The 23465-nt window shown below is 44.9% G+C and overlaps 1 protein-coding gene across 1 annotated transcript in view; it reads left to right on the plus strand.

Annotated features, from left to right (window-relative positions):
- The window catches only part of CCDC57 (coiled-coil domain containing 57), an 821470-nt gene that overhangs the window by 638220 nt on the left and 159785 nt on the right, over nucleotides 1-23465 (plus strand). Inside the window, exon 15 of the mRNA XM_078653761.1 lies at nucleotides 11761-11817. Coding sequence (XP_078509887.1) covers nucleotides 11761-11817 — 57 coding nt within the window. The remainder of the gene's footprint in view (nucleotides 1-11760; nucleotides 11818-23465) is intronic.

Raw genomic sequence — 23465 nt, forward strand, 5'->3', positions numbered from 1 at the left:
TGTAGGAAAAGCACTATACATTTACCCAACGAGGTAGCACTTACTGATTAGCCAGTAGAAAGTACTCCAGTTGAGTAGATGGAAATCGCAAAAAAATCCGCGAATTCGCTGACTTTTTTGCGATTTTGCGTGAATTCGCGGACCGCAGAACCGCAAAATTCACCCATACTCACCCAGTACAACGTGTATTGTCTCGAGGAGGGATGGTGTGCCCGCCATAAGTCGTTCAGGCCAAAAGACTCCAGGAATCCCTGCAGTCCCCGCTCCCCCCGTTATCCCTGCCCCCCCCCCCCCATCTATGGAGGTCAGCGGCAATAACCGCTTTCATGTCCCCACCCACCAGGAGCGTCCCCAGGGGAAGACTTGTCAAAAAGGAGCCCAGTCGTGCGTAGGCCGCTGAGTGTAGGACATAGCAGGAACAGAATACAACCGTCCATCCCTCCCACCCACCCGCCACTGCCACCATGCATCCCGAGCCATCTGTCCAAGTCCCGGTGATCACAATAGGAAAGGTCTTTCGCATTAGAATGCCCACTCCCCTGGAGCCAGACGTGAAGCCCGAGTGAGCAGCCATTTTGTACCCAAAGCGGTCCACTGCCTGGCATCTGTTACCCCGCAAGTGCGTCTCCTGCAGGAGAACCACATCCGGGGAGTGCCGCTTCAGATGCTGCAGCTCTAAAGTCCTTTTAATCTTGTTGCCCAGGCCATTGACGTTCCACGTCCAGATCCTAACCTGTGTCTGGGAGCCCCTCCTGAATTCGTGTCCCGCCAGCTCTACGACTAAAACCTGCTACCCTGTGGTGAACCACCCGCAACCACTCCCTCCAAAGGACTGACCAAGTAATGAGCATAACAAACCCGTCCATAAGAAACAAACCCTCCGCACCCACACAAACCCAACACCCCATCCCCCAACACCCCCCTCCTTGCCTCCCTGCCTGGTGAGCCTCCAACCACCCACCCAGAAAACGTGCGAGTGCCTGTCGCCCCAATACCACAACAAGAACCATACCAGAGGAAACGTGGGATCGCTGACCTAAGGAAGATGCATATGTATCATAACGGGTCACACCCCCCTCTCGTGCAATTCAACCTCCAGTGTCCCACCCTCGACATTATACCCTCATCACCCGGCACAACAAACAGTCCTGACCCAAGTCTGTGAGCAGCCTCAGTCAATATCTCTCGCCAGGGTCACAGAGCGGAACAGTCCTTGACCCTCTCGCCTCCCGGGACCCAAGCCGCCTGGTCACCCATCTCTTCTGCCCAAAGTCACAGTTCAAACAGGGCCACATATGTAACTTAGAAAACCTCTACCATATCAGAGTCACTCCGCCTGCTGCCCATCATTGTCTCTGGGAGCTCTCCCTGCGTCCGGGCTCGTCCCCCGGCCTCCTCGTTCCACCTGCGTTTCCTGCCTCTTCCCCCGCCGACCCACAGTGTGCCATCCTTCCATCCAATCGACGGCGTCCACTGGCATGTTGAAGAAGTAGAAGTAGGTCTTGTCTCCATCTAGAACCTTGAGCCGTGCAGGGAACGGCATCATGTACTTCACCCCCTTATCTTTATACCATCAAAGGATTGCCGCTGTCGCTGTACCTGTAGCGTGAAGTCTGGAAAAAAACGGATGATGGCATTGTCCCGGTGGAGGTCCCCATGGACACATGCCGCCTGCAATATGGTGTCCCTATCCCTATAGTTAAGGATGCGGGCAATGATTGTGCGAGGGGGCTCCTGGCTTGGGCGTGCCACCCAAGGCTCTGTGCGCGTTTCGGCTTCAAGTTATTAAAAATGTGGTCCTCCACAAAGAAGTTTGTCGAGGGGCCTTCCATTCCCTCCGGTACACCCACTATGCGAATGTTATTTCGCCTAGCACGGCCTTCCTGTTCCTTCAAGTGGGCATACACATCGGCTTGGTTCTTGATGAGCACGGCCACCTGTTCCTCTAATCGTTTTGTCTTTGCCCGTAGCCCGCCTATGCCGGTTTCCCCCGCCGCGACTTTTTCAGACATCTTGCGGAAGTCCACCCGCAGGAGGTTCAACTCCTCTGTCACAGAATCAAGTTTCGGCTAAATGGTGCCCCGAAAATCATTGATGGCCCTCATTATGTCCTTCACCGCCAGAACAGTATGACACTCTTGACCACATTTTGTGGTAATGTAATGCAAAACTTAAGCTGGGTCGACCCCAGCCAATTTAATACGTGTTCCATTTGGCCCAATTGGGGTGATGTTACCAACAATGACTTGTTGGGGTGCAAATTTGTTACCTCATAACAATGTCGACATTATAATACAGTTGTGGTCACTAAGCAACAATTGAGCGATCCTCAGTGTAGGAAACAAAGAAGCAATACTAGAGGAAATTAACACATGGTCAATCACTGATTTAGCATTCCTTCCAGTAAATGTGGGTATCACCCCTCCACTAAAATCACAGGCACATTCTAGCAAATCCAGATCATATTTGGCTATCATAGAGTTTAGTGCTTCTCCATAATTGTTATGTGGGAAGTGATATAGTTGTCTCCTTCCTCACTCACGAGCACACAGACTTTGCTCATGGATAGTGGGCATAGCTGAATATTAAAGTCCCCTACCCACATAAATACAGGGTTAGTGTTCATCTGGCCAATCAAATTATCAAGCCCCTTTTCCAGTTCACAGACTATATTGCAACGGGTTGAATCAAATACATTATTATAAAAATTAACCAGGAGAACATCTCTTCCATCATTACATCTCATCCACAGGATCACACCGATTGTTACTGCTCTTTTAACAACACTTGGGAATTTATTTGACATTAAAATTAAGAGACCTCCTTTAGCTCTGCCTACCGGTGAAGGCAGTGCTGGTAATCAGAAAGAAGTAACCCCTTCAATATAAACTGGGTCAGTGCTCCAGGTCTCATGTAAACAGATTATATTGGGTTTATAAATAATAGCTGTCCATCCGAGAAGATCCTTTTTGCTTAGCCACCCTGCTATATTCCACGTGACAATTGTATAGCCATTCACGGGTAAATTCCCGGTGTTGTCATCAAGGAATTCACATAAAATTAGATCATCCCTACTTACTAGGGCGGTATCTTCCAATACACACTTTGTATTTGTAGAAAAATTGGGGATAATTGTCACTGCTTTATCAATTGTAGGTTCGCCATCTCTCGTTGACCCTTCTCCATAATAATCGTTTTTTACATTGTGAGAGGGGAGAGCACTAAGTCAATCATTGTCCTCTAATGTACTGAGGGCTTGATATCCATTTGCCACTGGTAAAGTATATTTTGGGAAAGTTGGTACTATGGGGTGTGTACTGTGGTACCCTCCATCAGCTCCCCTTTGAGACATAGGCTTCAGGTGTCTATAGAAGTTGCCACGGGGTAATAGAAAAGCATTAGGGTCATAGTAAGGTGGTGCAACTGCTCTTTCCAGAGCATTCCTTGCCCAGCTTAGATACCTAAAGTTGATAATAATACAGTCCCATTTAAATCTTTTTTCTAGGGGGCCGATCCAGCTCACTCTTCTTGTCTAAAGGCTCTCGCTAGCATATCCCAATGGGTAGCCACAGTTCTTATTTAACCTGTGGACTACTTTGTTTTTTAGAGCGTAATCAGGTTCCCTTTGACCAGGTTGTAACTGTGGCACATTAGCGATTAAGGCTACGTATGGGCAACATTCTGCGGGTAGGCTTATGGTGGTATTAGTTCTATCCTCAATAGCCCTCGACACACCAGAGTTGGTGTTAGTTATACTTGATTTAATCTGCTCTAATCTATACCTTCTAGGGGGGCCCGGCCAGATATTGGGCGTCTGGTTCTGTGAAGTGACACTTCTGCTAGGGCTATTTGTACTCCTTGAAATTGTTTTGGCCCTAACCCCCGAATCTCTGCCCGTTTCCGTGCCTGGTACCTTATTAACAAGAGCTGTTACTTATGGGCACTGTTCAAGAGGCACATCCTTTCCTGTAGTGTACCGCTGATCGTAGACATTTCTTCTTTTAATATATCCAATTTGTTATAAAGAGGCTTTAATAGTTCTTCTATTTTTAGTTCTACGAGGGCTACAATTTGAGGAACTTGAGGATTAGTTAGGGACCCTTGTTCGGGGGGATCAATCTGCTGAGGGGTAACGCTCTGCTGCGGTCCCTTTTTAGGTCTGGCTGGTGATGCAGCGCGAAAGCAATGTCGCCAGCGAGATCGTTTGTTATGGAGTTGCCTGCCAAATGGAACAGACCGGGGCACGCGCCGATTGGGGTCTGTGGACGCGCTTCTGAGTCGTGCTTGCGCAGACGCGCTTACATATACACGCACACACAGCTCCTGCTTTTGCTTGGCTTGCATGCAGTAATGGCGCACACACACACACACAGCCAGTGCCCCCCCGACCCCCTTGCACACACACACGCACATGCACAGACACGCACACACACACACACGCGCACGCCCCTCCACCCCCCAGCCCCACTCACCGCATCGGCGGCCTCAGCTGCCACTCCTGACTTCTGCAGCCACCGTGGGGCTCTCCCTCAGGCATGGGAGCCCTGCGTCACCAATGCTCCTCTGGGCCAGCCACTCCTCTGGGTCAGCCACTCCGTGGGCGCGGGATTCCCGCAGAAGACGGAAGTCCCGCCCCACGACAGGCTTGACGCTCCCGAACTTCCGGTTTCGGATGTGCATGCTCACGGCTTATGTTTACGGATATAAGTGCAGTATGATCAAACCATGGCGTAGCAAATGAATGCCATACCTTACAAGCAAAGGTACTTTATTAACGTATGTTCATATTCACGAAAACGTCATAAAGCAAAGTTATGTCCCTAGTCATTTATTTTCTATATTCCAAAATCTTGGTATTGATGTGAGCGGATCCCGTTGCTACCACAAATCTAGCTCCAGACTCAAACGCACACACACATGCAAGAGAGGTGCAGCGCCACTCACCTTTTGGAAGTTTTTCTGCCGAGCACAGCACGGCCAGGGCTCCTGCACAAGGTAAGGAATCTCTGTTCGTTATGCAAATGTTATGCATTGCCAACTGATTATAAGGCCGTACCGGGCCGGGCATCAGATCTCTCCTCTCATTGTCACGTGACTTCTTCAGCTGCACACTATTTATCTTTTTTCCCCACGTTGGCTTTGGTTTACAGATTGGTTCAGGAGCTACGAGGCTTAGTTACTGAGCTCTTCGTGTATTGGTGCTCCGGGTCGTGCCACAGGACAGAGCGAGCCGCTGTGCGTATGTAGGACAATATTGTATTACTATTACTACGCAACGGCGCTCGGATAAGTGGACAGCGATGCGGGAGGCCGCCAGACGGATTATGCCGCGGCACTATGAAACCTGTGCAGGCTCTGCACAGAATGTGGGCACGTGCAGCGAAAAAAATCAGGATGATTTCAAGACACCACGTGAGTTGCCTGTTAGTGTTTTCTAGGAATGCTCTCCTTTTTTAAACAGGCGAAACACCTTCTTCCTTCGCCACAACCCTCTCCTTCGTCCGACACCCAAGCACTTTGCAAAAAGCGATGAACAGATCTGTTTGTTGCAAGTATAACCTGGGAGCAGTATTCTGCCTGGCGACCTTTACAGCTATCTCATTTGTCATCCTTTATATACTCTTAAGTTATGTGCAATGTGTTTATGATTCTATCGACTGTAAAGCATTGTTGTGTCACACTGATGTTGGTGGTATATAAATCTCCAAATAAATTTCCTCAAGGGAAGATTTGTACAGGGTACCCCAATCTTGTGGCATGAATGTACCTCACATTGGCGATCAAAACTTATCTGGGCAAGAAAATGGGCGTCAGACCGGGATAGTTCGCCTGAAGTGGATGAAACGAAGCAATCGTATTTCATTTATGATATAGCAGTTCATAACACAGTTCTGCCTTTTCTTAGGTCTGTGTTATATTACCCAATTCAGTGGTACTTTATTTACCAATTTTGAAAGGACCGAAGGTTGAGTCAGCCTTGGCCGGATGTGAACCTCTGACCTGCAGATCTTCCTCAGCTGCAGCCTTCTAAAGCATTGTGCCATTCTGCTGGCTGTTACTCAGTGCCAAATAACACCAATGATAAGGCAATACACATAAGAGATGATAATTTTGTGAACAATAGTCTTGTACCACATGACTTCACTAATAAATAAATATTTGCATGTTCTTAGTTATTCACTAACTTGTGAAAGATTGCTTTAATTTGTTTTTAAATGGTCCTATTAGTCACATGTGTCACACAGAACAGAACACCATACACTGTGATTGCAACTCAACTTTATGAAATATATATTTTTTAACAAGACATGACAAAAACCACTGCCACCTATGAAGACTTATGACAAAGCTCCCTTGATTTTCGTTTTTGAATTTCTTAGACTGTCTGAAAGAAACAACACAATATTGAACATCTTTACCACAAAGTAAAAGTATGTTTACAGCCACTTTTATAGTATCCAGGTCCATAGAGGTCAATAATTATCTCTGATATAACCAAAACTTATTGTCAGAGTGCACAAAAAGGCAAAGGCAAAGGTGGTGAACATGTTTAAACCATCCAAGCAGTGGGGGCTAAACTTCACATTGTAATCTAAATTGAGGTGTGTTCTATCTCATAAACAATCTCTGCATGCTTCGATTTTCAAAAAAATTGCATTAAAGTTTTAAAATTGTGCCTTTGTGAACCACTACTATTGCGATATTCTACTGCAGCGCGCTCATGGTAGTCAGTGAAATTTAATAAAACAAATTTGTTTATTGGAAGTGTCTTCTACTATAGTGTTCTGGAAAGGAATGAAAAAGACTCCTTATGATTTCTTAAGCGCTAGCAGATTTCATCTCATCGAATATCTATAGGTTATCCCTTAATGACTCGGTAAGGAATGTTGGTATTTTTATCAGATACTTGTGTGTTTAGTTGTGGTATTTGGACCTGGGATCAACTGTCATCCAAGGAAATCTACTAAACCCAGACATTTCTTAAAACTAAAAATCTGTGTGGCCCAATGTATTGTGACTTGCTTGTATCTCATTAGGTTTTCTTATGCAGAATGACCTGCAAACTTCACATTTTGGCCAATATCACACAGTTTCCTCACATTTCAGTGCAGGGAACGTTATGAAAACCGTGAGGAACCATATAAGTACAACCACCCAGCCTTCCCAGGTTTTTTACACAGTGTATTGGGTTGGAGCGGCTCAGGAGGCTGGAAGCCAAAAAGTGGATTCATTCTGCTCCAAAGATAGATTATTTAAGAAGCAGAGGTAAATCTGACATTGTGCATGCTATTGCTCAGTTAACTGAATCAGTGGCACATGTTGAAATGATTGAGCTGCAACAAGGGACTCAGGTTAGTGGGGTTTATATTTCTCTATCTATCTATCTATCTATCTATCTATCTATCTATCTATCTATCTATCTATCTATCTATCTATCTATCTATCTATCTATCTATCTATCTATCGCTCTCACTCTATCTATCTATCTATCTATCTATCTATCTATCTATCTATCTATCTATCTATCTTTCTATCATCTATCTATTGCCCTCCCTCTATCTATCGCCCTCACTCTATCTATGGCCCTCACTCTATCTATCTATCGCACTCACTCTATCTATCTATCTATCGCATCACCACAGCATCACTCGGCACCACCACAGCATCACTCAGGGGCACCACAACATCACTATGCGCCACCACAGCATCAGTCGTCGCTACCACAACATCACTCATCGCCACCACAGCATCAATCTGTGCAACCATTCAACAACAACTGGTTCAAATATGTTCTCTCAATGTTTCAAGTTTTATTACAAATGTCACAAAAAAAGTTAATATTCCAGTTCTGTTCTTGGATTTTCGTCACAATAAAATACACTGAACATAATCTTCACAAGAGTTATTTACAAAAGTTTAAGCTATTGCCATTATACATTACAATAACTTTGATTTAAGTATTAATTATTTTAAAAAAATTAAAAGCAATTATTTGTAATATCAGTACATCTAAGTCACGTAAATACAACACATATTGCGTTACAAATGCCATAGGTGTCACGTTTGCGAAAGTTACAACTATTGGCATTGTAAATGACAAAGCTATTAATTTCGCTATTTTCAAAACCAACACATAAATACAAACCTATTGCATTGCAAATGCTTGTCGTTTTTATTATTACCATGTCCCCCTGCCCTTTCCTGACATTTTTTTGAAGCCTCTTTTCCTTTTTGGTGTAGGTGAACTATTGGGTGATGGCGGTAACAATATATCGGTCAGTGTGGGGGAAGCAACTCCTAAATCTCCCACACTCTCACTTAGTATAGGGGGATGCAGTTGCTTGCTACATACAGCTTCCTTTGACTGGGTAGGTTTAGATTGTACTACACTACTGCCCTCACCAGCCCCTTCAGGTGCTATACCTGGGCCTAGGGATAGACTGTGTTCAGTTCGGTCAATGTCGATATTAATTGCACTGACAGCACGTACAAGAAAGGTATCAATGGTGACACAAGGAGAGTCATCTACAGTTTTTTGTAACTTACGCTTTGCCATTTCAAGTTTAACCTCTGTACAATATCCTTATCACAACAAGCTTTGACGTACAAACTACAAAAAAGTGCAAAGTAAAAAGGTGCAGGGTGCAAAGACAATACCGAGGGTAAAGGATTCGGCCAAGTACGGATACTTAAGATTGACAAAATTGAATCAAGGTGCCAGGAGCAATACAAAACATATAATAACAGTTAATTGGTTAGAACAAGATAGGCAAATACAGTTTAAAAAAAGTAAGTTTGGGAGCCGACTGAAACACAGTTCACCACCAGGAATAAATAACCTTATCCTGGGGATATTCAATTCGGTGTAATAGTCAATAGTCAATACTAAAGAATTTAAAAAAGTTCAAAACAGTTGACAGATCCTATAGAACCAGTTTAAAAGGCAAATAAACCTAAAAAGGAAGGACTAATGTCTTACTGCCGGTCCGCTGCAAGGCCTCCCTCTGTTTAGATGCAATTGTTTTCTAATGCTCAATAGGATTTATCCACAAAGAAAGTTACTAAAAATGTTCACCCCTTTGCTCAGTTAGTTCTGATCAGTTTGGGTGTATTATCCACCACAGTTAAGATCCTTGCAACAAAATGAAGGGGGGTGGCCCAGCCCTGCCACGATCGGCCACGGAAGAGTGCAGACGGGCCCGGCTTAGCCCACGCGCGTCCCACGCTGCGGGAGTCCCGCGGTGATTTTAAGTGCCTCCGGGCACTGGTCTCGCGATGTTGGCGGTGTTGGCGCCTCCAGGTGCTCCCAGGGGCACCAAACAGTTGCGAGCAGCAATAGTGGGCTCCCGCGCTGCAGGAGTCCCACGGTAATTTTAAGTGCCTCCGGGCACTGGTCTCGCGATGTTGGCGCCTCCACGGATTCTGGACACTGTAGGCCTCCCCGGCGGCACCAAACAGTTGCAATAGCGGGCTTCAGCAGTTATTGTTAGCTGAGCTAACTATAACTCGCGCCCCTGCAATGCACTGCTCATGACCTCACATAATACATCATTCATGACATGGTCGATGACATCACTGGCTTTCTACGAGTGAAATGTCAGCCTATCTATAACATCCTTATAACCTGTTTTTTTGCAGTGAATATATATATATATATATATATATATATATATATAATTATTTTATTGATCGTCATCTGTTTGATAATCATTGTTTTACTGAGACCGTAGATATGTCTGACTGTGTTGTGGGATATATGTTATTTTGTTGGACGTAATGTGTTTATGTTAAACATGTGCTGTATGCAACACTATGTATCATTGCAAATCACATTTTAAATGCAAAAAGCATATAAAGAAATTAAAAATAGGGTTTCTGGAGTAATCTTTTCTTTTGTAGTACATTGACACCATAAAGTAGGTTTAAGAAGACATATATAAAGAAATAAAATGCAAAGTGGGGCAGTGTTTTGACTGATAGGGCTCTGCAACGGTGAGGTTGTCAGGTGTATTAATAAATGGTCCAAGAGCAGCGCTGTTGTTGTGTTAAATTGTTTCACAATGAAATTGCCTCCCTAATGGGTAGCTGTGTTAAACAGCCCAATACTGTATCTAGTGATTTACATGACATTAATGGTTGTTAGGGATGTTTGCACTACTACTACTGCCTGCGTGGTACCTGTTCTTTGCATATTACTGAAGCTTCAGAAAACCTTTTTAAAGGTAAAATGTTTTGTGTTTCATTTCTCCTGTCTGTTAGATCATAGCATTGAAGCCCTGGATATATATTTTAATAAGCTGTGATGGTTATGTGGGGTCTGCTGGAGAGGGGGAGAGATGTTAGAGGGAGGGAGGAAGGGATGGAGAGGGGGAGAGAGAGAGAGGAGAGATATCAACTTTGACTTTCGTCATTGAAAGTTTAAAGAATTGAGCACCAGGTCTCAATGCACAGTGGTAACAAAACATACATGCTCTGTGTAAAGTGCTTTTGATAAAAGTGCTATATAAAGAGCAACTTTTAATTATATTGTGGAAAAATAAGCCATTCTCTTCAAGATGAAAGTCACCTGGAAATGCCAAAATGTTTTGTGACTTGAAAGACTTTCTAACTTTGTGAAGGTTTTAATACAGCAATTAACGTGTAAATGATATGCAGGTCCTTCTGTAGACATCAAATAGATCCAAAGGCACCTTGTATGCACCCTTCTTAGAGCTAACATTATTGCAGCTACATGGTTTAACAAGCATTGGCAATGCCAATAGGTCTGGCTTTAAAGGTGTTGTGTGGTGATGTGAAGTATTGCAGGTAAATATCATGGCAATGGCTATGTATTTTGTGGAAGCAAAGAACTGTAGAATAATGTTGGTGTAGGTTAAAACATCAGGTGATAATTGCACTGTCAAGCCAGACCTAAAGATCCATGTTGGTTAATGACTCTCCCCCAACACCCGTGCTACTGCAAGAGAAAACAGCATACATTATCTAGTTGGTTAACACACTTTAATAGGATTGCAATGTCATGTATGTGCCACTGAAAGTTCAAGCTCAGGCAGCTGGGTAAATACAATGATTACAGCTGTGTGGAGGGCAAGTACTTTTGTGGAAGCCCACTGGTTCTGCACAATCAAAACATGTACTCCTGGCTCCCTACACATGGGAGGAGCCAAAGCCCTTTTCCGGGTGATCCTCACATAATTGCCTGATGACAGCTGCTCTGTCAAGCCAGGCCACAAAAATCACCCAGGGAGGCCATATTGTAGGTGTACGTGAGATGCCTGGTGTGAGTTTTCCATAAGGTCAGTGCTCTTCTCTGCTCACTTATAAAGGGACACTCCCCTCCTGCTTCCGGGTAAAGAGACTGACATTCATAAATAGAAGATGAACACCTTCCTCTAATGTCCTCCCTTTACCTATAACTTTGTACTTAAGTAAGAAAGCCGTTTTGTGCAAATGGATAACTTGCTGAGCTTTTATCCGAAGTTGATGGGTTGCTGGGGAACAACTTTTTACTTGAATGGGTTTAGGAAGAAAAAGGGGGTGGTCTTGGTTTTATTTATTCAGATATAATGAGGTCGGATGGGTTTCCTTGGGTCAGGTATCACAGTTTAAATAATATATATAAATGTTGCAGCCACCCCGGAAAAGATGTAAAAGATATCTTAAGATCTGGGTAGGAGCAACCCAAAACAACATATGAGGTGTAATGTGGAATACACTAGAGCAGTGCAAGCTCTTGACAACATGGTTCTTTTTTTTCAGGTCTCGGCTCTGAAGCTAGATTTAGCATGTAACCGGACTCCAGTGGTAGTAAAGCATGTAAGTACTATTTTTAAGTCTTATTTTTCAGAATGATGTAGGCTTCAAATTAAGGTCCTTCCTTAAAGCATGCAAAGCAATTCTGACTGAATTCTAAATTGCACAACAATCAAAAGTGATGGATTGTAATGGCTGAACCAGCACTTATTAACCCCTGGTAATTCCTTTGGCTAGTGTTCGATTCCATTGTTATTCGATTGTTTTTACCATTACTGACTGGAATCAAAGGTATGCAAACAAGCCTTGACCAGCTGCCTGGAAATATACAGCCAGATGCATCAAGCACCATTTTGCGATTCCTTATTAGCGAAAAATAAGGAATAGCAAAATGCTATGCATGAAGAAATCGCTTACAAAATAGCGATTTCTTAGAATTCCTTAATTGCGACTCGCAAATTGCGAGTCGCAATTAAGGAATACCTCCCCATTCATTCCTATGGACCTAGAGGCCCATAGGAATGAATGGGAAGACAATCTCAAATTGCGAATCGCAATTAGCGATTCGCAAATTGAGATTGCAATTTCAAGGGTGCAGGGGTATCCAAAGGACACCCTGTTGCACCCCTGAAATTGATCTATGCACATATGTTGCAACATGAAACTTTGAAAAATGCACTTTAGTGCATTTTTCAGAGTTTTAGCAAATTACCATGAAGTTGTACTTCGTGGTAATTTGCGTGCCCTATTAGCGAATTCACTATTTTTGAAACTTTCATGCATTGCATTTAAGGAATCTCGCTTTAAGATTCCTTAAATGCAAACAATCGCAATTTAGCGAATTCTCTATTTGCGATTTTTGCATTTGGGATGATGCATCCCAAATGCAAAAATACCGGTCGCAAAGGGAAAGATTCTGAGAATCTGCCCGTTTGCGACCTGTTTTAAGGTTGATGCATCTGGCTGATAAAGTCCCCAGATGGACCAGAATAGTGATGTGCAGCAACTTCTGAATAAATGTCCAAGCATATCCATCTCTGGAATTCTAGAAGGCTCTTGGCTGTCTTCTGCTTCATTGTGTAACCCCATTTGAGACTTTATTTTATTCTACTTTTATTGTTTTTTTTGGGGGGCCAACCTAAGAGTTTCTTTAAAATTATTTAATGGGTAGTGTTACAGAAAAGAGACTGATTGGTAAACATCTGAGACAAAGTCAAAATCGGGAGAACAATGTCTGAGTATTGTATTAAATATGGTAGTAAAAAGCCAAATGAGGGTGGTCTTATTAAATAATTTTTCTATCTTTGGGATGACATCAATATACTGGAGTGCAGAATCAACCCAGCTATACTATACAGAACCCTGAAAGAAAGATAAGGGAGGCTTCTTCAATCAAACATGGCACATTAATAAGTTGCAACTTTAGGCATGAGACCTCCTCAGGACCAAACATCTCAATGGTCCGGAGCTATGACTGCAAAAAGATCCTCCGTTAGAGATAAAGGAATGCCTTAGTCCTACACTGTGGTTCTTCTGTGTCACCCTGAGAAAGAATGGTTACCATTTGCCTCTTTTCAGTGGCCGCCTCATGATCTTATTCAGTAACGAGCCTAGTTTAGTAGGTGGGGTGACATGGTGATCCACATATTGTCCATATTGATCAAGTTTAGCAAAAACGTTAACAATGTTTCATTGTATTTGATTTCAAATTCTTTTGGTGTTGAGTTTCCATGGTTGTTCCATCCTTCCTTCTCTGTATGTCAAAAAGGCTGTTGCTGTTGCCAACTTGTCCTATGATAACCCAAAAACATTTAGCTTGGATTTGCACCCGTTTCGACTTCTGCTGAGGAGCTAGACTCCAATTCTCCCTGACTGTACTATAATAAAATATTTAAGCACAAACCAATTGCAGGAGCTCATAATGGTAACTAGCCCTGACTGCCCCTGGCTATTGGCTACTGTAAGTGTTGTGGTGCAATGTCTGTTACTCAGATTTGCACTGCCGATTGACCCCCTGACCAAAACCCTTGTTAATGTTATGCTTTACAATGGTTGCCAGCCTCATTGCTTTTAGCATTGGGTACAGGAGATCCATCACAGAAGACCTGTTTAATTTTTCTGGCGTAGCAAACACAAGGGAGTCATAAGTACTCAAAACCAGCCTTAATGATACATTTTAACTTTCCGTACCGTGGGGGAAAGACAGGTTAATTAGCTAAATCTAACTGTAAAAGGCAGAGTCATACCGTCCTCGAATTGAACGCCTTTGTGAATCAGCAAATAGGTCATTATCTCAGTTCAGTCCTCGTGGAGTCCTTTGCAGGCACCCTTGAGCCTCTCTGCCTAACAGACTAATGTCCATAAGAGTGATAATGAGTAACCTTTCTGGCCTGCCTGGCCTCTTGTCTAAGGCCATTGTAATGTAATGTAATGTAATGTAATGTGTATACTTGTAAAGCGCACTGTTGCCAGCCGGCGTCCTGGCGCTCTATACCGCTGGGGAACCCGTCCTGGCTTTCCCTGTGGGATGGTCCCTGCTGGGAATCCCCAAGGTGGAGCCAGGCATCCCCGGCGTTGATGCGGCCGTTGTGGAGATTAGGCAAGCTAATGCCCAAAGTTGCCGAGTGGGACCGCTGGTTAGAGTAGGCACCGAGGCGAGAATTATCAAGTCCGCTGACCCTGGTCCACGACCCTGCCGCGTCGGGAATCGAACCCTGGTCCCAGGCCGACTTCTGCTTCCGGGTCTGCCGCCTCAAACCAGTGAGCCACACCACTCCACTCATTCATCTGTGAAGTAACAAGCTTTCAGATCCTGGTCCCCTGAAGAGATCCAGAAGGCACATTTTATAGACTTGAATGGGCATCTTTAGACATTGATTGAATTAAATTTCACTGAAATGGTCAAGCCCACATTTTGTCAAGGTTCCTTTAAGAACTTTTTCAGAGTTTCTAGTCAAGTAAAACTCCTACATGTATAAATGATATTTATTTACGCTCTTCTGCACTTCATCTTTGATCTTGATAGTAATTGTGCTGGTTGATTTTTGTTTTTCAAGCACCTCCTAGCTCTCCAGCAGAATCACTGGTGAGCCATTGAGCATTTCATGGAGAACTAATGACTATACTTTGTTTATAAAATTATGGATGTGGGTAGTGTTAGAGCTAAGCTAAAGCATATTAAACCTCTGAACACTCTCCAACTCCTGACCTGCCTGCTAGTTTCTTCAACTTGGATTTTGTTTGCTGAGGTGCTTGGGAAGGAAACATAGAAAAGGTCCAGGAGCCACTCAAAGGTGAGAGTTAGTCAAGTCTTCTGGAACTATTAAGAATACCTCAGCAGTGGTCCATCATCATTTTTTTGTATTTAATCAGCATATGTACAATTAATATTCTTAACAAATTACAATTCATTCCCAATTCTTTTTACAAAGTTTATATATATTCTTCAAAATTGAACAGTCAGACATTTTGCAAGTAAATAGTTCTTGTCTTAAGCAAGAATTCTCAATTGATTAGACTATGACCCTGAATTAGTTGTTGAGGGGACCGTGACGGAGTGGGATTTTATAGCGGTCTTCCCGCCTGCCTTCCTGGTGGTCCGCCAGCCCGATTTAGATGCTGCGTTGCAAAGGGCGAGAGGACAGCCGCGGTCCCTCTGACTCCACCAGGACTTCGCTCCCGCCTCTTTGGCGCGATGGGCTGTAGGAAGCTGCGGTGGACCTCCAGTTAGGATTACTGCCGTCGGTATTTGGTTCTGGCTTGTTTCAGAGGGAATTTCAATGGCAATCCCTCCTACTTTGAGTCTACGGAAATGGGCAAAAAGGGGTGAATACTCACCTTTTTGGGGGTTAAGGCTACATTTCTCTCTTCTGCTTCATCCAGGTGCCCCCTGTCCTGCTGCACCTTGGCCACAAAGGACCGGCACCCCATTTTGACTGACTGGAAGGTTAGTGTAGGTGGTGTGTGGGTATACATTGCATGGTGTGTATATGCTGGTGGGGTGCAGTGGGGCAGGTACACATAATACAACCAACACACATCCCACAGACACATGTGTACACCTTCACAAGATATATGTGATTTACATAAAAAGAATCACTTACCTGTCTCCCCACCTCCAGAGTCACCCCCTGTCAGTACTCCGCCGACAGGACACCGCGAGGCCAATGGGAACATTCAGATCTGCTCGGTGGGACCCCGCCGTCAGAACGGCAGTTTCAGTCTGTTCGCCAGCACAGAAGATCGCCACTGTAGCAGTCTTCTATCTATCATGAATACATCTAGATAGGGTGGGTGGACTGCCATCTAATTGACGGTGTTTCAGAGACAACTGTGGCGGTGGGCCATAAGTCGGACTGCCAAGAACTAAATCAGGCCCCATGTTTCAAATTCATGCACTATGTCTATATTAAACCTCTCCCAAATGTTGCTATTTTTTTTTGTTAGCCCTGATTGTGAAACTACACAAATGTTTGTGTTTTCTAATTCTCAATTTTCCCTTGCACCACAATGGAAATTCGAGTTCTGCAAATGTTTTTCAGCATTTAGTTATACCAGATCTGGCAACCAACATAGCGATACAAATAAATTCTTCATTGCCATGCCTAGTCACTTGATGTGATTAGAAGTCTCTGACAGTCCTAATGCAAGATATTGTCCTTGCATACAGGTCTGCCATGCCAGTGCCCTGTTCCAAGACCGCCAAACCCGTATTCAGTCCCCCCATTGGAATACGAGTTGTAATCCTGGCTGGCAGGCCTGTAGTGGCGGTGCCTTTCTAAGGCTCATAGGAGAGACTTAGAAAGGCTCCGCTGTAGGAGCACTGCAGCCCATTGCTGCACGGACAGAAATTAACTATGTTATGCATTTCTATCCATGCAGGAAAATGGGTTGCTAAAATACAGGGGAGCACAGCATGTGCCCCCCAGCCTGTTCCCCCGTTCTCAGAGGCAACAGAAGACCCTATAGAGCCCTCTTAGTTTCCTCACCGCCATCTTTTTCATGGTAAACACACCGTCATGAAAAGGGTCGCAGTGAGGAAATTCGTAATATACTTGGCAGTAATGCAGCGGACCCTCCAATATATTACATCCTCACACTGCTGCGCCACTGCAGTGGTATCAGGGATCCCCGGCAGTGGCAGTGCTTCTGTGGCAGTCCCACTGTTAGTTCTAACACAGCAGGTGGTCACCAGTCTGGTAGTCCAGAAACCGCAACCACAGGTTTGGCAGTCCAACGGACTGCCGAACTCATAATTAGGCCCGTAGTCCAAACCCCACACAGGGGCTCATGTGAATAGGATGATCACACACCACTAACACCCCACGCCCCAAGGGACCCAAATTTCCTCATCCAACACCCTACCCCAGAAAGCTTTTTGGTGGTCCAAGCCTTGACATCCCAAGACGCGCTCTGAACTGCTCCCTGGATAGGAAATCCAAGAGGCTGGACCCTTAGGAGAAGAATATATTTTCTTTCACCAGCTAGGCAGACCTCATGCCTTTTGGCCCATTATTCCCACGCTCTGTGGGACACAGTTGCGCAAGGGCTTCCAGCAGTCCTGAAGGAGGCCCAGGCCTTAATCTCTCAGGCTGTTACAGATAGGAGAGGTGCAGCAAAGTTCATTATCCGTTGTGGACTTGACATGACCAACTCTCTGGGCAGAGCGGTTTCGTCAATGGCGGTCTTGAGGTGTCATGCGTGGTTGAGGATGACTGGCTTTTCGGGGGATGTCCAATCCTCTCTTATGGACATGCCCTTTGATGGCACTCATCTCTTTGGAGACAGGGCTGATTCAGTGCAGGAATGCTTCAAGGAATGTCAGCCTACGGCCATTGCCATCTCCTTGGCCCTTTTTATGGCTCCACGTCACCCTCCATCCACCTTTAGCTCCTTTCATGGCTACAGAAGGGCTTCCAGCCACGCCAGTTTTGTCCCAGCCACTGTGCCACGCATGCTTTCCAGTCTCAGTGTGGCCAAGGGCGTGGTCCCCCCAGACCTCGTGGGTCAGGTAGCCTGAGAAATTATCAGTCCAGCCCCCCCCACACCCCTGGCAGCGCCAGCCTTCAAACCTTCCTAATCTGCCCCATTAAAAACATGGTCATCCAGTTGACACAGGATTCACCATTGCCTGCCTCCCTGACACTCCCTAGCATCAGACAGGTCAGTTTGCCAATCGTCCAAAGGGGCTATACCCTCTCCTTCGTGACCACCTCTCCTTCCATCATCTCACTACTGGCTGGCGAAGGATCATCTATCCCTTCTAAGCAAGGAAGTCACGGCTCTCTTAGCCAAGGGACCTATAGAGAGGGTGCCGGTCGCAAGATTTTATTGGACTTGCCACACACCTATTTCCACATTCCAGTCCTGCCTGACCACTGGCATTACCCGTGGTTCACGGTGGGCCACGGGCACTTTTAGTTCACTGTGCTCCCTTTTGGCCTTACCAGCACCCTTCGAGTGTTAACCAAGGTGATGGCAGTGGTTGCAGCTCATATGCTCAGATCAGGGGTGCCAATCTTCCCCTATCTCGAAGAGTGACTGTTGAAGGTGGGTTCCCCACAGGCTGTTGTTTCCCACCTCCAGACTACGGCAAAACTTTCTACATTCATTTTGGTTCACTATCAACATGCCGAAATCACTCCTGACTTCCTCTCAGATGCTCTCTTTCAATGGAGCTGTTCTGGACACATTGCAGTTTTGGGCTTATCCTCCCGAGCTGCGAGTCCAGGATATTCACGCTATGATACCGATGTTTCAGCATCTATCCTGGAATTCAGTGAGGTAGACCCTGAGGATGTTGGTAACTCATGCCTTATGGTGTATATGGGCTCTGCATTGGCACCTGACGTTTCAAGGGGCACAGTATCAGAGGAACCTTTCCGACATGGTCCAGATCTCAGAGGGAACTGTGAAAGATCTGCAGTGGTGGCTCATGAACCGCAATTGGGTCAGAGGCAGACCCCTCTCCCTTCTTCAAACAGATCTCACAGTAGTGACCGATGTGTCACTCCTAGGATGGGGCGGCCATCTGGTAGGTGTAGAGCTCAGAGGACCTGGTCTGTAGCACAATCCAGACTTCACATCAACCTGCTGGAGCTCTGTGCAATCTGACTGGCACTGAAAGGGTTTCTACCCTCCATCAAGGGAAGGCTAGTGCAGGTGTTCACAAACAGCACCGCCATGTGGTACTACAACAAACAGGGCAGGGTGGCGACATGGACCCTTTATCAAGAGGCTCTTCTTCTCTGGACATGGCTAGGGCATATTTATTTTTATTTATTTTAAGTGTTTTGCATAGCGCGAACAAGATCCTTTCGGGTATCAGAGCGCTTTACAAGACAGATATAGGTGGTAGACATAGGCGTAAAAAACTGTGAGTTAGATAGATACATAAATGGTTTCAAATATAAACAAACACATATATACATGAATACAAAATAGTTCAGGTGAATTTGGCCAAAAAGATGACTTTATCTTCTTTTTTGAAAAATTTCGTGGAGGGGTTCAGTCTTGTGTCAGGAGGCAAGGCATTCCAAATCCTGGGGGCCATTCCTGAAAAGGTACGGTTATATGTTTTCTTCTTGGAAAATCATTGTGGTTTCCATAGAAGGTTATCAGAACTCCTGGTAGTTCTGGTACCACCCGATGGTACCAATATCTCTGCTAGATATATTGGGGTTTTGTGGTGCAGTGCCTTGTGTGTCATGCAGGCAATTTTTAAATGGATTCTGGCTTTGAAAGGTAGCCAGTTGAGGGCACGAAGGTCAGGGGAGAGGTGAGAATTTCTTTTGGAGCCTGTGATGAGTCTAGCGTCTGCGTTGATTGAGGCTCAAAGAGGGGCTGTAGTAGATCTGGGAAGGCCGCTAAGTGCGACTCTCCCATTGTCCACTCTGGGAATTACAAGAGTCTGAACTGACTGTTTAAAGTCATTTGCCGGTATGAAGGGTTTCAATCTTCTCAGCGTATTCATCTGGAAATGTACTCCTTTCGTTGCTGCGCTAATGTGATTATGCATTTTAAGCTTATTATCCAGTTATTCCTAGTGATTTCACAGAGTCTACAATTCGGGCTTGGCCGTCAAGTACAGTTAGATGCTTCCTCCACTTGCGGATGGTGTTTGTTTGGCTGGAGGGAGCGATTAGGAGGAATTCTGTTTTGAGGGTGTTTAGCTTTAAGTGGTTTTTGGCGAGCCAGGTCTGTGTTTTCTGTAGGGTCGAGTTAAGGGAATTGATGTCTTCCAGTGAGTGGACCTTAATGTAGAGTTGTGTGTCGTCTGCTTACAGGTGATATTGGCCATTTGAGGAGTTGAGAAGCACGGTGAGTGGTTCCATAAACAGAGTGAGGAGTGTCTGAGAGAGGAAAGCACCCTGGGGTACTCCTAGAGTGACAGGGGGGGCTTGGATAGAGATTAATTGATCTTGATTGTTTGTGTTCTGTTTTGGAGGAAGGAAGTGAACCAATTTAGAACTGTTCGAGATAGTCCCATTCTATGATTCAGGGGGTCTAGTATGTCTTCGTGTTTGACGGTATCAAAGGCTGAGGATAGGTCGAGGAGGATTTAGCAAACAAGCTTTGTTTTCGTCCAATATATGTAATGCGTCATCTATAGTATATGTCATGGCTGATTCGGTGCTGTGCCCGGACCGAAAACCAGATTAGAATTGATCAAGCAGGTTGAAGTGTTCTATGTAGTTGCTAAGCTGGTTGTGAACACACTTTTCAAATAGTTTGGCCAGGGTAGGGATGTTGGATATGGGGCGGTAGTTATTCAGGTCAGACGGGTCCGTAGAGGGTTACTTCAGGATGGGGGAAACCTGTCCAGCTTTGAGGATATCTGGGATGGCTCTTTGGCGAAAGGAAGTGTTTATGATCCTAGTCCAAAGGATTATAAACACATCCGTGGTGGTCCAACATCTGGCGGGCTCTCTGAACACCAGAGTGGACAAACTCAAACATCGATGTCTAGTGGATCACAAAAGGCTTCTCCAACTGAAGGTGGTGGAAGGTCTCTCAACAGTGGGAAGAGCCTTGGTTTCCACTCCTGCCCAGAGTTCTCAAGAACAAGTCGTCCGTGTGGCTCCGGATTGGGCACAGAGTGTCTGGTATCACAAGCTACTAATCATGGCCATCGATCCTCCGATCAGGCCGCCCCTTCATTAGGATCTTGAGTCGTAGCAGCAAGGTTCCTCCACCTGAACCCGTTCAGTCTCTAGCTCCTCCTTGCTTGGAGATTGAACAGCACCAGTTGACAGCCTTTCACTGCCCTCCTGAAGCCTGTCATGTCCTCTCGGTCCCTCCACCAAGATGGTGTACGCGTGCTGTTGGAAAAAAATCTTGGTGTGCAGAAAAAGACATTGATCTCCATTCTTAAACGCCTTTCTGAAGTTGTACTTTTCATTCTTTACCTTGACCACCAAGGTTCTACTCTGGGCACTCTTAAGGCATATCTGTCTGATCTTTCTGCCTTTTTGTAGCTGTCTGACAAACCCTCTCTGTTCAAATCCCCTATTGTACATAGGTTTTTAAAAGGTCTTGTTCATCTCTTCCCTCCGTCACTATTTAACATGCCTCTGTGGGACATTAATGTAGTGTTAACTTTCTTGATGTGTCAAACCTCTCCACCATTGTCTGTTATTGGCTTCTGACAATCAAAGTAGCCTTCCTTGTGGCTTTTACATCTGCCTGTAGAGTAAGTGAGCTGTAGGTCTTGTCATCTGCGCCACCTTACTTATCCGTCTATCCTGACAAATTGCTGCGTAGCACAAGGGCTTCCTTACTAATGAAAATCGTTGCCCTACTTCACATAGGCCAATCCATCACTCTGCCTACCTTTTTACGCTACTGCACATCCCTCTAAAGAAGCAGAGTGACTCCACCATCTACCTTGGCCACACACGAGAGTTCAGAGTGGACGGCCAACTCTTCGTGGGGTATGTTGGTGCGAAGAAAGACAGGGCTGTGCCGAAGCGGACCATCTCCAGATGGATCGTGCTCTACATTAAAAACTGCTATGCATTCGCCAAGAAGCTGCCTCCAGAAGGTTTGCAAGCTCATTCCATCACCTCTGAAGCTGCGACCACTGCTTCAGCTCATGGAGTTCCGATCCAGGAAATCTGCCAGGCAGCAACGTGGGCTTCCTTGCACATGTGCATCAAACATTACTGTTTACTGTAACATTACAGGTCCGTAGGGATGGGAATTTGCCCTTTTGGTCCTGCAGGACTTCCTTGTTTAAAATCAGTCGGCAGACCACCATCAGGGATGGTATTGCTTTGGTATCTATTTAAAGGTATGGAATCGGCAACTTGAAGTTTCTATGAGATGGAGAAGTTACTTACCTTTGGTAATGCCTTATCCGGTAAGGACTACAAGAAGCTGCAAATTCCTTGCCTAACCCACCCATCCTTCCTGCCCTGCCAATGAATTTCTAGGGATAGGGCTGGTCCCTTTCAGGCCCCTAGTTTTCCACACCAGTGGTCCGTGTTCTTTATGGCTCCACACTTCTGGCATGGAAAGTTGTGAAAAGAAACTGATATCAGCTTGCCTATATATAGGTGCCGCAGGCCTCACTTCTGGCACAGACGATGCTAACAATGCAGGCTGAGCCGAACTACGCCATCTACCAGCCCGCAAGAGTACTGCTCACAAAAATTCTTCCGGGTCCAGTCTGACGCCTGGGTATTTAAAGGTAAGGAATCTGCAGCTAAGTATAGTTTTCACTAGCTAAAGCATTACCAAAGGTAAGTAGTTGTTCTTCAAAAACTCTGGTATTCCAGTGGAATGTTCCCTTCATATTTTGGAGATCTGTTAAGTCCTGAAGTTCTATTTAGATAAAACCAGCAAAAAAAAAAAATAATCTTCTCAATGATTTGTTAACTGTGGTTCATTAGGATCTGTTATCCACCCTCTATACAATATATAAGTAGATGGATTTTTTCTTATATCTGCTGATGGTACCAGTTAGCTAGCACACCCTTGCCAGGCAATGCCAGAGCCCAGTCAACAAATTGGAATGTGGCTATGTCACCTTGGTTGAGAAACATCCCATTGTCAGTTCAGAGATTTGTAAAGCTGTTGCATAGAATCCAGTCCATTCTTTTAGTAAGTGTTTTTCTTTGTTTTCAGATGCTAGGGCACATGCGGCTGTTGGCCATGCTATGCAAACTCCCCCCTCACCCTCTTCACAAAATGGTTTGCTTAAGATCTCATTAGCAGGTTGCTAAGTTTCTTGACTGCCTGTTGTCTCCTGTATTCTTAATGCAGTGATAAGGAATAACGTGTCATAATGTTATATTTATAACTATCAAGAAAGATCCTACTTAGTAGAGTGGAAAGCTATTTACTTGTAGTCCTATTCTCCCTTATATTAATTTGTTGAAGTCACAAAGAACCCGCCCCTCCACCCCCTTCTTGAATAAAAAGCAGCAAGAAGCAGCCGAATTAGAGATTGTTTTGCTATGTGTTACCCTCAAAGCTAGTGTTCTCTAGGAGCTACAAAAGCAGATTCTGTTGTTAAGTGTATAGACGCTTCTAGTCTGGGCCTGCATTTTTTTCTCTCCTGTTTTCTAGTTCAGGAAGGATGATGACAGCCAGGTGCAGAGGCTCACTTTGCAGAGCCAAAATAAAACGGGCCCCAAGACACCAGTGGTAAACTATCCCAACCGCCATGTGGCCCAGAAGCCCTTGTCTGACCTATGACCCCCTGAATG

The sequence above is a fragment of the Lissotriton helveticus genome, chromosome 7 (genome assembly GCF_964261635.1).
Source record: "Lissotriton helveticus chromosome 7, aLisHel1.1, whole genome shotgun sequence".
Taxonomy (NCBI): domain Eukaryota; kingdom Metazoa; phylum Chordata; class Amphibia; order Caudata; family Salamandridae; genus Lissotriton; species Lissotriton helveticus.